General features: G+C 39.0%; 1 protein-coding gene across 1 annotated transcript in view; it reads right to left on the bottom strand.

Moving 5' to 3' along the window:
* NEGR1 (neuronal growth regulator 1) overlaps positions 1-15,180 on the bottom strand; it is a gene marked incomplete at its 3' end in the record, with an annotated part of 512,959 nt that overhangs the window by 226,461 nt on the left and 271,318 nt on the right. The window contains exon 2 of the mRNA XM_025201814.1: positions 6,319-6,551. Coding sequence (XP_025057599.1) covers positions 6,319-6,551 — 233 coding nt within the window. The remainder of the gene's footprint in view (positions 1-6,318; positions 6,552-15,180) is intronic.

Here is a 15,180-nt window from a genome sequence, read left to right as displayed (position 1 = left end):
ATTCCTGCTCTGCTCTGTTTATCAACACTTGCATTGAGGTCTCAATCAAGCTCTTAGTTCTCTAAGTTCTTAGTTTTTTAAGGCCAGGTCAATTTTTTATACAGACTTTGCAGATGAACATGTTTGGCCTTGTTTTTATGGACTGTCCATACATTTATGAGCATTTGACAATCCGGATAGTTATGTCCATGGGTGGACCTAGAATTTTGACAAGGGGGTGGGGGTTCAGACGCTGAGGTGCATCATCACAAATAAAACAACACACATTTTTCTCTCATTAAAAATAAACCAGATGTTTTACTAATATGCTAGGGCTGTATTAGTCAGTTTTGGATTGAAGCAAAAACAAATATATCTTCATTGGAATGAGTTAGAAACAAGGCACAGGGCTGTGAAATAGGAATAAAACTAACTAGGATTTTTGAGAGGTTTTCGAGGAAAAGCATTGTCTTCCTGAATTTGAGGTCCTGCAGCTTTGCTCTTGTTCTCTGTGCCTGCTCTCTTCATAAGGACTCACTGAGGAACACTGCCATAGACTATCAGGTAAGTTTGGTCATTTTCATGCAGCTATATTAAAACAACGAACAAAAGTAAAGAGGCAACAGCAGTTCTATATCACAAATATAATGAAAATAAAATTGTGTATCCTTGGGTTTCATATTTTAAAAACAGTATTCATATGTGTATACAAGGTTTGCAATAAATACTGTATGGCTCTTTATTAGCAGATATTCTATGCAACACTCTGATGCCTTGTGTATTTCTGTCTGCATCTTGCTAGCGTACGGGAAATGAAGATGTTGCCCTCCAGATATATTTGGTATCATTGTTAAAATGCAAAGGCCAAAACCCCTCCTGAATTCAGTATATGATCATGCATTTCAAAGGACGACAAGGCAAAATCCTGTGTATAATACCTACACTTTGAGCCCTGCACCAGACCCATGGCAAATTGGCAGATATCACTCCAGGAAACAATAGATTCTATCACCTAAATTTATGACACTTATTTTTCCTTCTCATTTCAATTCTCAATCAAGTTTTATATCAATATTTTTTCAAGTATTGTACTGACATTGCTTGAAATTAATCTCTCAGGTGCATATCATGCTAGATACCTATTTACTTCCATGGGCCTTTCATCAAAATATTTGTCATGAAAGGATTATAGTAATCAATTTAACCCATTTTTAATTAATCTGTGCCCTCTACTATTTAGAGCTAAACTTCTGTAACAGCATAGATGAAGGAGAAGATCCAGAAAGGCACCTCAGGTGCCTAAAAGAAGACTGAGTTGGAATTTTGTTGCTCAAGTCCAAAAATTTGATCTAGAAACCTGTTTTAGCAGCTGTAATACCCATTCAGTACTTATGTTCATTCACTGCCTAAATTCTGGACCCGAAAGTTCCCTAGGCATTTAATTTAACTTATGCACATGCACAGAAGAGTTCTCACTTGGGCAGCTAAGTGCATAGCTCCATTGTGATCCAAAAAGGTGGCAGAACAGTAAATAAGACTCTTGAGGTGCCTAATCTTTGTAGGTGTGCTTGGAGGTTGCCTAAAACAGCAAGTGTTGAATCCAATGCGAAGCAAAAGACATAGCAACTCTGATCAGGTCAGATCCAGGATTTGTAACTGAGGTGAGAGAGCAGTGATTGGCATTGACTGGGTGACTGCATCCCCACACCTGCATTCTCAGCACTCCCCTGCATGCTCACAGGTGCCCCTCTTCCTTCCCTTCCTCACTGCTGATGCTGTCCCTAGCTGACCTAATGGTAGAGAGCTTTAGAGCCGCTCCAGCCAGGCTAAACAGGGAGTCGGGCTCAGATGGTGACGATGGTGGCATCAGATGTCTTCTCCCTCACTGAGCCTGCTCCCAGGCTGGTAGGAACACCTGTGAGGTGTGGGTAAGGAAGGGGAACCTGCCCACTGCCATTATCTCCAGCCAAACCTGGCTCATGTGGGTAAAAACATCTCTGGAGCTCCCCCTGCCCCCATGGACATTGACAACCAAACTTTTTACTGGCATATGCTTTCCATAATGTAAATGTATCCCTTCTGCTAGGCCCTGGGGAGCAGTAACAAGTGCTGTGCTCAAATTTAGGAGCTGAACACCAAATCTGGCTCAAGCCACCACCTAGCATAAAGTCTTACCTGACTGTAACAATGGTTTCACACTGTGCTGCCGGAGGAAAGGGAAAAAAAAACTTGTGGAAGGTGAGATTGAGGACTAAGGGAGCTATTAGTACAAAGAGACTCTTGGAAAAAACAAAAGTCAACAAATAGTTAATTTCTGTGACAACAAAGACTACCACACAAAAACTGGTGACACTCTGAATTTTAAGTATTAACATTCAGGTTTCTCCCTTGTCTTTGCCCACTTTTGCAAAAAAAAGTCAGTCCTGTCCTAATTATAAGGATGAGTATAAAACCAAAAATTCCAATTTATAACCCAGCATTATCATCAGATTAATTTTAAAAAGCCTCCCCTATGAGAATGTTATTCCTTAATTCAATATATCTCAACCCTTTTGGACTCGAGGCATGCCTCACTGGACTCCAGGTGCTCTGCTCTGTTTATCAACACTTGCATTGAGGTCTCAATCAAGCTCTTAGTTCTCTAAGTTCTTAGTTTTTTAAGGCCAGGTCAATTTTTTATACAGACTTTGCAGATGAACATGTTTGGCCTTGTTTTTATGGACTGTCCATACATTTATGAGCATTTGACAATCCGGATAGTTATGTCCATGGGTGGACCTAGAATTTTGACAAGGGGGTGGGGGTTCAGACGCTGAGGTGCATCATCACAAATAAAACAACACACATTTTTCTCTCATTAAAAATAAACCAGATGTTTTACTAATATGCTAGGGCTGTATTAGTCAGTTTTGGATTGAAGCAAAAACAAATATATCTTCATTGGAATGAGTTAGAAACAAGGCACAGGGCTGTGAAATAGGAGCTTCATTGCCAGGGGCAGTTAACAGACAGCAGAATTGAAGAAAAAAGGACAGCTGGATTAGTGGAACATCACAACTATTAAGAAAAAGAAGAAAGGGTCTCTAACACCTGTGGAATTAAAAGTTTAGATGGGACTGAGTATATTTTAATGAGCCATGAAGTCAAGTGACTCCCTCACCAATTCCTGACAAGAAATGCTACTGCCACTGCCAGGCAGTTAGTTTTAAACTTTGGGTAGACCAGGGATCCAAGTGAGGTACAAGTGCACCAGTGGCACCTCTCCTCTGCCTCCCCACAATCCACCCCAGGTTATTTTCATATTTGATAGTTCATAAAATACAGCACTCTTCCAAAAAGAAGGATGCCTAGGTTTTGAGCCACACGAGTGCATTCAAACCCACACATCCAGCATCCCAGGAAAAGCCTACTGAAGAAGCTGGAGCATCAGCCAAGAAAGGAAGTCATTGTGCCTGCAGAAAAGCAAGTGAAAGGGAGTCTGGATCTGAAACATAACAGTTAAAGTACTTGCTGTGGAGAGAAATGTGGATTCTGGTCCATGCTCTCTCAAGTTTTTATGCAGTCTATGTTAGAAAATCATTGGTTAAAAAATAACTAACTGGAAGAATGTCTGTATGGTACAAGACAAGTACTGTGCAGAAATAGTCTAGAGCAGGAATTGTCAGCTGGAGGAACGTGTACCCCGGGGGTACCTGAGAAGGGCCTAGGGGGTAGACACGGTGGGTGGGGCAGAGCACCGCCATACACCATCCCATGCTGCTGCACAGGTGCTGCCTGCCCGACCGGCCATAGGGGAAGCTTTCATGCGGTGGCTGCTGCCACTCTGCATTCAGCCGCACTCCATCCCTCCCTTCCCACTGCCCACTCCACTCCACATCCAGCCACCGGGGGTACACTGATCCAAAAAGGTTGAAAACCCCTGGCTTAGAGTAGTCGTTAATGGGCTAACTCTAATGCTGGGAAGCAATATTAACCATGTGAGCCATATTCTCATCAGGGCATAACAGCCTGTAGAAAATGCTGCCCTAACCTGTCTAATTAACTGCTTCCAGTTCCAGAAGTAGCAGAGTAGCACAGGTCAAAGAGTTCTGATGTGCTCTTTGACTCAACAGCACTCTTCAGTCAAGCTAGGGCCAGTTACCTCTGCATGGCTCTGCCTCACATCACGTAGGCACAACCCAAGTGACAACAATTGGCTGTTATATATGGTTTTTGCATTTTGTAACTCAAGGAAACAAGCAACTCTGGATAATTAACACGTACAGTATTTCTAACATGCAAGTAACACTTTTCTGTGTTAAAACCAATGAACTATTACAGTTTTTGTGAAAATACAGTAACGTAACATTTTTTAACTGAAGTTCCCCATCCATGGAAACAGCAGAGCACAGATGAAGATGCTACAGATTTACCCAATATACCCTGCTGACAGATCTCCACTTTAACCTGAATGGAACATGTCTATGAGCATTTAATCTTTAGCCTGTCCAGCAAAACCAGCTAGAGTACAAGGTTCACATAAGGTTTTACTAGTAAAATAGGTGCCTCTCCATGGAGAGCTGAACAAAGGTCACTAAAGTTATTTTATGAAGGCCACTAAAAAGCAATTAAATGGATTTTGGTCACTGCCAGCTGCAGCTGGATTTAAACTGCTGAACAACACCGAAAGGTACTGCCTTACATTGCTAATTTCTATTCTACCTGTCTCCAAAATTTTTTTTTAATTAAGTTTTATGGATGCTTGAAAACAGATGATTATTGGGCTGCTTATTCAAGCAAAAACAAGTGCTTTAAAACATATTTTGATAGTTTCAGTCCTCAAAAAATGAAAAACTATTGACCCTCTCAATAATTGACTTAGGTTTCAAATTTCATCATGCAAAAGCAGTTTTCAAATGTGTTCGCAGGCATGCTTTGACAGGAAAGATTGTAGGAGATCTAAGGAATAAAAATGTGTGCAATGGCTTGTTTTAGCATGTAGATAATCATCTCTACTTGAGGAACGTTGTTTTCCATGACATTTATTTACTGCTTGAATTGACCCTGTTTGGCTTATTGATGTTTCTCACTCTTGAACTTTTTTAATGTAACTGGAAAACTGCATAAATGCCAGTCATTTTCAAATGAATAATTACATCTGTAAACACCATGATATGATTAAAGGCTTGCCTTATTCATTGTATGATAGACTGAGCTTTGAAAAAATAAATCTTCTTCTAAATGGCAGAAAGCTCTGCAGAACAGCAACAGTCGTAGATCTAATACTAGGGTATGCACTTTCTGCAGCTCCACATTACCTGCTTGGCTTGTTTAAGAGGCAACTACTGAATTAAAATGTGTGTATTGTTACTATTTTTAAAATAAGAAAAAAACATTTTCACACTGTGAAATATCCTGCCCATATTCTGCCCTGAGTGTATGAGATAATCAAGAAGTGGCATCTGATTCCAGCAGAAATTTACTTAATCCCTGCAAGTAACCAAGAGCAACCATGATATTGCTCATTTAGATGCCACATAAGTCACAGAAATGCTCATAAAGTAACTGGACTTCCATTTGGCACTTCAGAACGTTTGTAGTATGTTAGAGGATTTGACAAGTCAGAATTAGTAGAACAAGAAAAGTGAAATAATCACGTAATGAATGATTACAGAAATCTCTTTTGAATGTACACCTTTTCAACAATGGCTTGTTGTTCCAGTTATGTAGCAATGAAAGCTGTAGCTGACACTGGCGGCAATATGATGATGACCTATTCCAAAGAATAAGTAATATTCAAACAGATTTAGTCTATTCTACATAAATTTATCTCACACCATAGCTTCATGCTCTAGTAAATGAAACATGCTAAAAAAAAGCCCAAACTGGTTCATTAATTTGAAAACTGTTATATCTTTTATAAAATATTCAACACAGTAATTAATCAATGCATTATTTTAAAAAATGCATCCATGAAGACATCACAGAGGAATTTTGAGTGAGTATCTGAAAACATACTAAGATGTCTATCATCTAGATCATGAATGGGATAGAAGTGAATAGCTTACTATCTACTATGAGGCAAAGGAGATGAGGATTTAGCTTCATTAAATATTTACCAGAGGATCTCTGCTGAAAAGCACGAAGTTAATCTAACCTTGTTATAGTGTACCAGATCCTTGAGGCAAGGGTATAACATACATACAAAAAAGTCAGACAAACCCTAGCAAGATGTATTCTGATCACAATATTGTACATTAAGATAACATACTTCTAAACATTTCTGACAAGACCCTTTCTTTAGAAAATGATTGTTCCAGCTCATTCCTAATAGTGATTCACACTTGAAAAAATACATACCTTGTACAATTAGGTGCACCTGCATTGTTCTAGGAGTGTGTTGGGTCTGCACAGAACAAGTATATGGACCATCATCTGTCACATCTACATCCTGTATCTGGAGGCTGTATTCCCTTCTATTTGCTGTTGCAATTGAAACTCGAGGATCTACTGACCATTTATCCTCTCCTGCAAAAATAATACTTGACCGGTTCAGCCAGGCACCTTTTGAAGCTCCATCTTCCAAGAAACACCTGTTGATTACCAAAGAGAGAAAAGGATGAGTCAATAGAAAAATATAAAGAGGTCTGTAAATTATAGCATCTTATAATTTGTTATTAAATTAAAATTCAGTATTTTACACAACTGAAGAATATTAAATATGGACTACAAAATGTGTATTCCATTTAGAAATCCAGATATTACTGTCAAGTTGACTTTGGCTCCAAATATCAAACCATCAACATTATATGATTGAAATCAATGAATTTGCACATTCATTGATTCATTTGCAACCTGACTGCCACCTCCTCCTCCAAATCTGCCTTTTTAAGATTGTAACAGATCTGATGTTTCAGTCATCTCTAAACCAAACACCATGACCTCACGTGGTGACAGCAAGACAGAACTCAGTAATTTTTATTCCAAAACAATCACAGTCCTCCATCACTTGAGCTAAAGAGAAATCTTCCTCAGGTGTAATTGTATTAAGACAGATGAGCAGTTCCAGTTCCATCCAGCAGAGATCAGGTTAACATGCACATGATGGTTGAAAATTACTGTTTATATCCTATCCAAAATAATATACTGTGAAAGGGAGATTGAGGCAAAGTGCATTTTAAATTCTTTCCTCCTAATCAATTATACTACCACTTTAGAAGACTGAAAATGTTAAATTTATTTTCAACAGTGCTATTTCATTTTTATGTTGATTTTTTATTATATCTGATGTACAATCATCTCCCTTTATGTAAACATAGCTCCAATTACCTTGAAATTCCTAGATGACAAATAAACATAAAGCATAGTCCAAGTAACAAAAAACAGTGGTATATTAATGATGAAACTAGTGTAATTGCTATGTAATACAGGACTGTACAGTTGTACGATTATTGTTTATTAAAAATTACAAAAATAATATTTACTAGAGTATAATGACCTCCTAATTGGAACTCTGAGAGTAAATCTCCGTACATTAACATGTAGATATAACTGAATTAATGTATGTGACAGATTCCTGTCTTTCTAAATTTCATTTGGAAAATGTTGCTTTATAAATTAAAGACTGGTTCTTTTAAATGAGTACCAAGCATGGCGAGAGAATGAAAATACATATATCTAAAGAGTTTGACAGCATCTCTCAACAGTACCTTGCGGGGTTGAACACGGTGCTTGAGATTGCTACAAAATTGCAAACTGAATGCAACAGTGTAAGTTACTGCCAACTCTCTGAAACTAATCAGTTGAAAAATATAAGGAACAAGGTATATTGCAGAATCTAATTTGCAGTCAGTTTCAGCATCTACAGAATATAAAACCAGTAGGAGTCTTAAAGGTCAGTATTGATTGAAATTTTTTCCTGTATATATTAAATGAAGAAAATGTATAGCCCTCTATTAAGATAATTAATACACTGTAATAAAGCCTAATGCTAATATATTCTATTACTTATTAGAAAAAATATCTGTAATTTTTCCTCTAATATATTTTTTCATCTCAGGTAAGTTACCCATTATTGCACACTGTACTATGAAAAATAAAGCTGTAAAGATACTATTAAATGCTCACTAAGATTAAAGTAATAAAAACAGAAATCTCCAAGACCCTGAGGAAAGAGTTTTATGGGAGCCTGGAAAGATTTGAAGGATACAAAGAATCATCCTTCCGATCTTCCTTAAAATCCTAAAATGCTTAATGGATTGAGGAGAAATAGCAAGGCCTCATTTTGAAGGCCCATTCCCCAAATCCTTATGCTCTGTGGAAGATGATATGTCTCTAAAATCACTCTCTAGATGTATTTAAATATATCCAGATGTTCATGAAGGTAGCTTGTGGTTTTGGTGAATATTTAGCATCTGATTTCTCTTCAATTCCCTCCAAATGTATCACAGTAAAATACATATAGAAAAGAAAATTATTAGTAATATTGATACCTCAAACCCTCCTTAAAACAAAAGGAAAAAAAAAACACACACAAAAAACAAATGCTTTATGTTGTTCGTGAGAAAAAGAAGCCAGTTTTGCTCCAAAAATGAATAATGAAAATAGAATAAGGGTACTAATTAATTAAAGACGAAAGTAATTTTCCCCTCAGATTCAAAGTTAAATCCTATGAAAATGACGTTCAAAAGAATAGTTAGCCAGCTACTTTTACAGCTGTCTTGGCAGTCTAACGGACAGTTCTGAAGCTGTCAGCACAACCACCTTCAAAAGCCTGCAAAGAAGCCAGATGCTGTGACATGTGTTCTGAAAGTTGCAGAGTTTCCTCCCTGCTCCTCTTATAAGCACAGCTCCTTTGACATGAAAGCTTTCATGCTGAGAAAAGGTGAGATAAAACAGCGCATAAAAGATATATAAACATTAGACTTGTTTCTAGCTGTTTTATTTGGTATGTTGATAGATTCCCCCCCTTTCATTTCTTTAAAAATAGCAGAAGACCAAATAATAATTCTTGCTTTGTCAACTCCCCTTGCTATCCAAAATAAATTCTACAAATAGATGTTAGAAATCTGCCAAAAGCAACCCTAATTTCAATGAACTGATGATTAACAAATGGATTATGGGTTATTGTACATTAACTATCATTTACTCACAACAACAAAGGAACAGGTTTTCAAGGTGGAATAGGAAGGGATTTTTGTCAGACATGACATTCCCTGTTGTACAACCAGGAGTCAACCATTTCCCATTTATGTTAAGTTGCTGCTTAAGTAAGATTTTTTTGGGGGGGGGAACAAATACACATATAAACCAAAACCAATAAAACTATTCCAAATCAAGTCCCTGTTCAGTCAGTGGCACCTTGAACAGACAGATGTTTAGGCCTATACAGACTCCGTGCAGCAAAACAATCCTTATTTCTCCTGACACAAATCTCTCTTAAGGTCTCTATTCTCCCTCAAAGGGGCTCTACTCTGGATTGGCTCACCATGCAAACTAAAGATTTCACAAAGGATTGCCTTCAAAGTAGCAAACAGCCAGGGGTTTGCTGCATATCCCCAATGCAGCAACAAAATGATAGTGAAAATATGTTACAAATTATAACATAAGGAAGTCACCAAGCTTGGAGTTTTCTTAGAGTTAAAACTTGGCCTAATATTTTTAAAGATACCCTCAAATTTGCAAGCTTTTCAAGCAAACTTGAGTATAACATTGAAAAAATCCCAAAATATTTTCAAGTGATCTTGTTCTGAATCATGAATGGACGCGTGCTGCCAGTGGCTGGGGGGCGACGGCGGTGTTGGGAGCATGGTGGTGATAAGCGGGCAGGAGGTGGCAAGCATCAACCAGGGGTTGGTGACCACCCACAGATGCCAACAAGGGCAGTAGTGGCCAGTGGGGACTGATGACTGCCTGCAGGCACTGCCTTTTCATAGGGGGTACACCACCACGCTTAGGGGGTGCATGTGCACACACTTGCATCCCCTACACGTCGCCCCTGGTCTGAATTACAGTTTTGATGCCAACCCATGAAGAATTCAGTTTTCAACCACGTTTGTTTTTTTCAGTTTAGTTTCATCTCCAAACTAAGAGCCTGATTCTCATTCAACTTACACTAATTTTACATGACAAAATACTATTATAGAAGACAAGGTAGATCTGCTCCTTATAAACTAACCAAAGTAAGTATATACAAATATATTACAAGCTTTCATGCTCTGGAGCTCACTTCATATTACATAAGTGTATCGAGATAATACAAGCTTTTGTGCCACATGCACAGACACATGCACACTTGGGTTAGCCTAAGGTGCAAATCTACCCTGCCTTCTACTTGACTTCAGACTAACACAGTTAACTACGGCTCTCCAATGCCATTGACCAATGAAGAGAGACAGGCCCCAAACCAGCTTATGAATGTTTTTGTGAATTTAAACCACTGACTTCTGCACTTCATCATGGAGTCTTATGACCATGCTGCACTGAAACAATTTGTACTTCTCATGATAGCAAGCTCTATAGTAAATACATTTGCAGGATTAAGCCATTCAATTTACACGCATCCTATTTAAAGCTTTTCTATTTGATATTTCATGAATGATAAAACAAAAAATGAATTAGCCTTTGTAAAGAAGAATAATATAACTATTGTGTCACATTAATTAAGGACAAACAGTGTACTGTTAAAAAAAAGATACTGGGAGATAAGGAATACATTATGGGCCCTGCTTCGCCACCCCCCCCCCCCTTTAACTATTGCTTATCTTTTAACTTCCTGCTGGTCACCATAGGATTTTACTTCATATATTTTGTTTAAAAAAAAATTCTACATCAAGCACCAATTATGTTTTGTGAATAAAGAATGACTTATGTAGCAAAATTAATTAAAGCTAGCATTGCAATCATTAAAAAGGAGACATTAATTCTTGTTTCTCTTATGTCTCTTGGGAAAGTTTTGACTAAACCAGGCATTGAAAATCACCCCAAAACTGAACTATGTTTTAAAAGATGGCTATGTGAGATGAACAGAAAATAGAAGCTTTGTACAGACATTATAGTTAGAAGTTTGCGGGGTGAGGTTGGGTTAAAAATGGTCCCATGATCTAGCTCAGTAATTAGATAGGTACTGGGAGCCTGATCTAAGGTAAATTGGGGTAGGGGAAGGGGTGGTTAGGTTGGGGGATCAGGGAGATCAGGGTGGGGTTGGTGGGATTGGAGAGGTTCTCTGGTCCTGCCAAACCCCACTGGACCCCCTCCACCCCAGTTTCCCACCCCATGTCATTGAACACTCCATGTCCCACAAACATGGGGACATGTTTTACCAATGTTCAGTGGTGACCAGGAGCCCAAAAGAAGTAAGTCAGGAGGGAAGGGTGAAGGTGAGTCAGAGGGACTGGCAGCTCCATGGGGGTTTAGCAGGATTGGAGGGAATCTTCCCTAACTAGGCACTATTTTTAGCCCTGACCCACCCCTACCCCCAAACAAACCCATAGTGAGCCAACCACATAGCGAGCCAACCCCATGCCTTCTCCCACCCACCCCTTCCCCAACTCCAATGTGCTTTGACTGGCTCTTAGCAGCAGCAAATGCTGGTAAAACTGGTGCTAGATGCAGCTTGTGCAGTTGGGGGGTTTGATTGGCTTGGGGGCAGGGCTGACTGGTCCATGGGGAGGTTGTCCATTTGGAGGTGGATAGAAGGGATGGGCCAGTGCCAGCGGGGTTAGGAAATAGCTCAGTTAGGAAAAATGCTGAGGTGGGGAGGAGGGGGAACTGCGCTTGGAACATGTACAGAAGTTCAGTTAGATCAGTTCAGGCATACCCAAATCTAAATTAGGGCACCTCTGAGGTACAGTTAAATTAGAGTGGGTTAGTCATTTTTTTTAACCAATCTAACCATCCTGGAACTTCTGTATAGTTCACACTTAGATTGACCAAACTAGGGATATAAGTGTAAGGTCTGCATGTGGGAGAACTAAGTTAGATCGGGTGGCCTTTTTTAACACAATCTAACCTTCCCCCTAACCTCTTCGAACATCTGTATGTACCAAAAGTCTAATTTACTTTATAAACTCATAGATATAATCAGAAACAGTTTTCACTACAAGATTTAAAAAAAGAATTACCAAGGTTATCAGTCATATCTGCACAAAGATATTTCATTATTCTTCCAACACTTATTTCTATTCTTTTTTCAAGAGACCCCTAGATTCTCTCTCTCTCTCATGTATATATATATAAATATTCTTTGATAGTCATTTTACCCAGAAGTAACACACATATTTCCTAATATATATTTTGTGGACATACAAAATAACTCTTCTTGAACATTCTGGTTAGTGACACATTCAAAAAGCCTGAGCCTGAATTGATTCAATCTTTTCAGTTTAGTCTAACCTGGCTAGGCTAAACTGGTTTATAACCACAGAGACATCCCACTGCATATGCCTGCAGTGGCTCAGGCTAGAAGCTGGGAGGCACTAGAGCAGCCCTCCCTTCCCTTCCAGAGTGCTGAGCTGAGGGGGGCGTGGCTGGGCCCTGGCAGGATGCTCTGATTAAGGAGGGGTTCCCCCCACCCTCTCCTGAGCAGCACCACAGGCAATTGATAACACAGTATTTATTACCTCTAACTCAGTGTTTATCAGCCCATTAAGAAAACAAAGAAAACACAAGATTTTCTCAATTAGTTCAAGCTCTTCTTAAACAACTTTTCCAATGGGAGGACATTACCAGCTGCCTGCTGATTAGCTCCAAAAAGCCCTAAGTGGACACAGTCCTGTCTGCCTTTGTCCGGTATCCCACAGCACAGACTGTAGCCAGCATGTGGTATGCTAGCTAATGCTGAGAGATGTCTGTGTACAGCAGATGGGAGTGAGGAATCCCTGCTTATCAGGAAGTGGTGAGGAGAGGGGGGTGGGTAGCAGGGTTGAAGCCAGACAGATGCCTGCAGTCTCTGCCCAAGCTCCAGCCAGGGAGCAGAGGGAAAGGCCCAACTCTGTTGTGGAGCAGAGAGCCCTGCCCAGCCCAGAGAGCATGCCGGGATGCTGGGGGAGTCTGATTTAACTTAAATCAGGAAGGGGTCTGGGGCAGACACTGCATAAACCGGTTTGATCAAATCTGTTAAGTCTGATATGTCAAACTGGTTTCAGCCATTTTCAGAGTGAACTGTGTGCACTGAACATCTGTTCTGTTACAGGTTTACGCCACTTTCTGATCACTTAAACCAGTTTGTGTGTAATGTCTGCCCCTAGCCTGTCATTAAAAATAAACTTTATTCTGAATCTACTTAATCTGTTGTCCAGTTTTGGAAGTTCTACTTCTCTTCCTTTCAAATAAGGATCGGAAACAATGAAACAAGGCATAACAACAACATTCAAAATAATTTTTTTTTTAGCCAGAACTCAAATTTTGTATTTGATTTTTGTACAGGATGAGTAGTTTGAGTACCTAATGGACTTGTTCTTTTCAAGAGGTTGAACTTCTTGTTTAGATGGCATTTCCTGTAAAGTGCTCCAGTCCCCCTTCTTACTACGCAACTACCATGTATTATGGGGAGAGGGTTTGGATGGCAAGTGCAGGTCACTGAAGAGAATGAAGGTGTACAGCATCCATTACAATTGTTCTGAAATATTACAGCATCATTTCTGACACAAATTCTTTGGGTTTCAGCCAAACACTTCAGTTTTTAAGTGTTCAATTTTTGGATGAAAAGTCAAAATTTTCTACAGAAGGTAGACACTTAGGCTGAAAAAAAAATGTTGAAAACTTGATTTCCATCAAAAATCAGTTTTAATGTGATGTTTTCATTCATTCTTAAAATAGGTTGCTTTTCTGTCAAATTATATATGAAGGTGGGATCTCAAAGATTCAGAGGTTTATTTTGCGTAAACATCTAAAAGTTGAGAATTTTATCCGACTTCTAGCCAACCCCTAAGGGTCTGCAAATCTTGCAAGATTTATAGTATTTTGTTTCTGCCAGTGTGAGAAATCTTGCAAGCACAGCTTTTCTAGTGATACTCTAACATTTTCTCTCCCAGTTCTAGCTGAGATATATATGTTGAGATGAACAACACAAAGGATAGCAAAAATCAAAGCTCAGTGAACTTGCTTGAACCACAAAGAAGGCTCAGTTCTAGTTTTAAGTGAAACTTCACCGGGTCCTTTTGTGATATAGATTAGTGCACCCATTCTTCCTAATTAAAGGTCAAAACATTAGCCCCAGTAATCCTTACAAAGAACTGCACACCTCAGAAGCCATTAGGTATGTGGGGAGACAAAGACCAAAAACAGTCCCCATTCCTATCAGCTTCTCACACAAATAAATGCATGTGTTTAACACTCCTGACACACTCCCACACGATGCATGCCATTTGCACAGCTTACTACTCCTTCAGGGCTATAGTTACACCCTGAAATTCAGGATCTGTTGGAAGTTTTTTGGCATTGCAAGCTTATATAATATATATATATATATATGGTAAGTGCATCGCAATGCAGCAATCTTCTACCCTCCACATGTAGCAACAGAGACTGACTCCTTTATCTTTCTCTGTAGGTATTCTCATATTGTCCTCCTCACCACTTGCCCAAGTGTCCGACGCAGTGCAGGAAACTCAGCACTGCAGAGAGAGGCTTGGGATTTGGCCTTACCCATTTGGGAAGCCTCCTATATAAATGGTTCTCTAAAAAAAAAGAATTAGGACTCAAAGCACATTATAATGGAAGCCAAATGTACAGAATATTAAAAAACAGGCCACAAGATAATTTAAAAAACTAGTTGAAGACAGCTTTTGGGAAGACATTTTTTCAAGAGGCAACACAGTAGTAAACATTATTTAGTCAGAGGGAGACTAGGCTGCTCCATGAATGAAACAAAAATCTGCACAGCCAACTCCTGAGAAACCAGATTAAACCAAAATTTAAGACATATGAATAGTATTTTTAAAATAGAATTTCCTGCCTTAGATATAGAATTTACTCTCTCCAGCATTTTCATTCACTTGGCACAGACAGTTTTCCACAACTCATTTGCCTGTAACTCATATAACAATACTTACAGTTTGTACAGTCCATAGATTGGGGAGGGATAACTAAGAGCACACACAAGTGGAAACCAGTTTTCTTTAGTAGGCATTTGGTCCATGCAATTTGTAATCAGTTCATTTTGGTTCCAAATGATTGGAACACAGTCTGAACAGGTTTAAAGAGTGTAACATACTTTATCTT

Source organism: Alligator sinensis, unplaced genomic scaffold (genome assembly GCF_000455745.1).
Source record: "Alligator sinensis unplaced genomic scaffold, ASM45574v1 scaffold853_1, whole genome shotgun sequence".
Lineage (NCBI taxonomy): Eukaryota > Metazoa > Chordata > Crocodylia > Alligatoridae > Alligator > Alligator sinensis.
The sequence above is the reverse complement of the archived record's forward strand: the minus strand, read 5'-3'. Positions and strand labels throughout refer to the sequence as shown.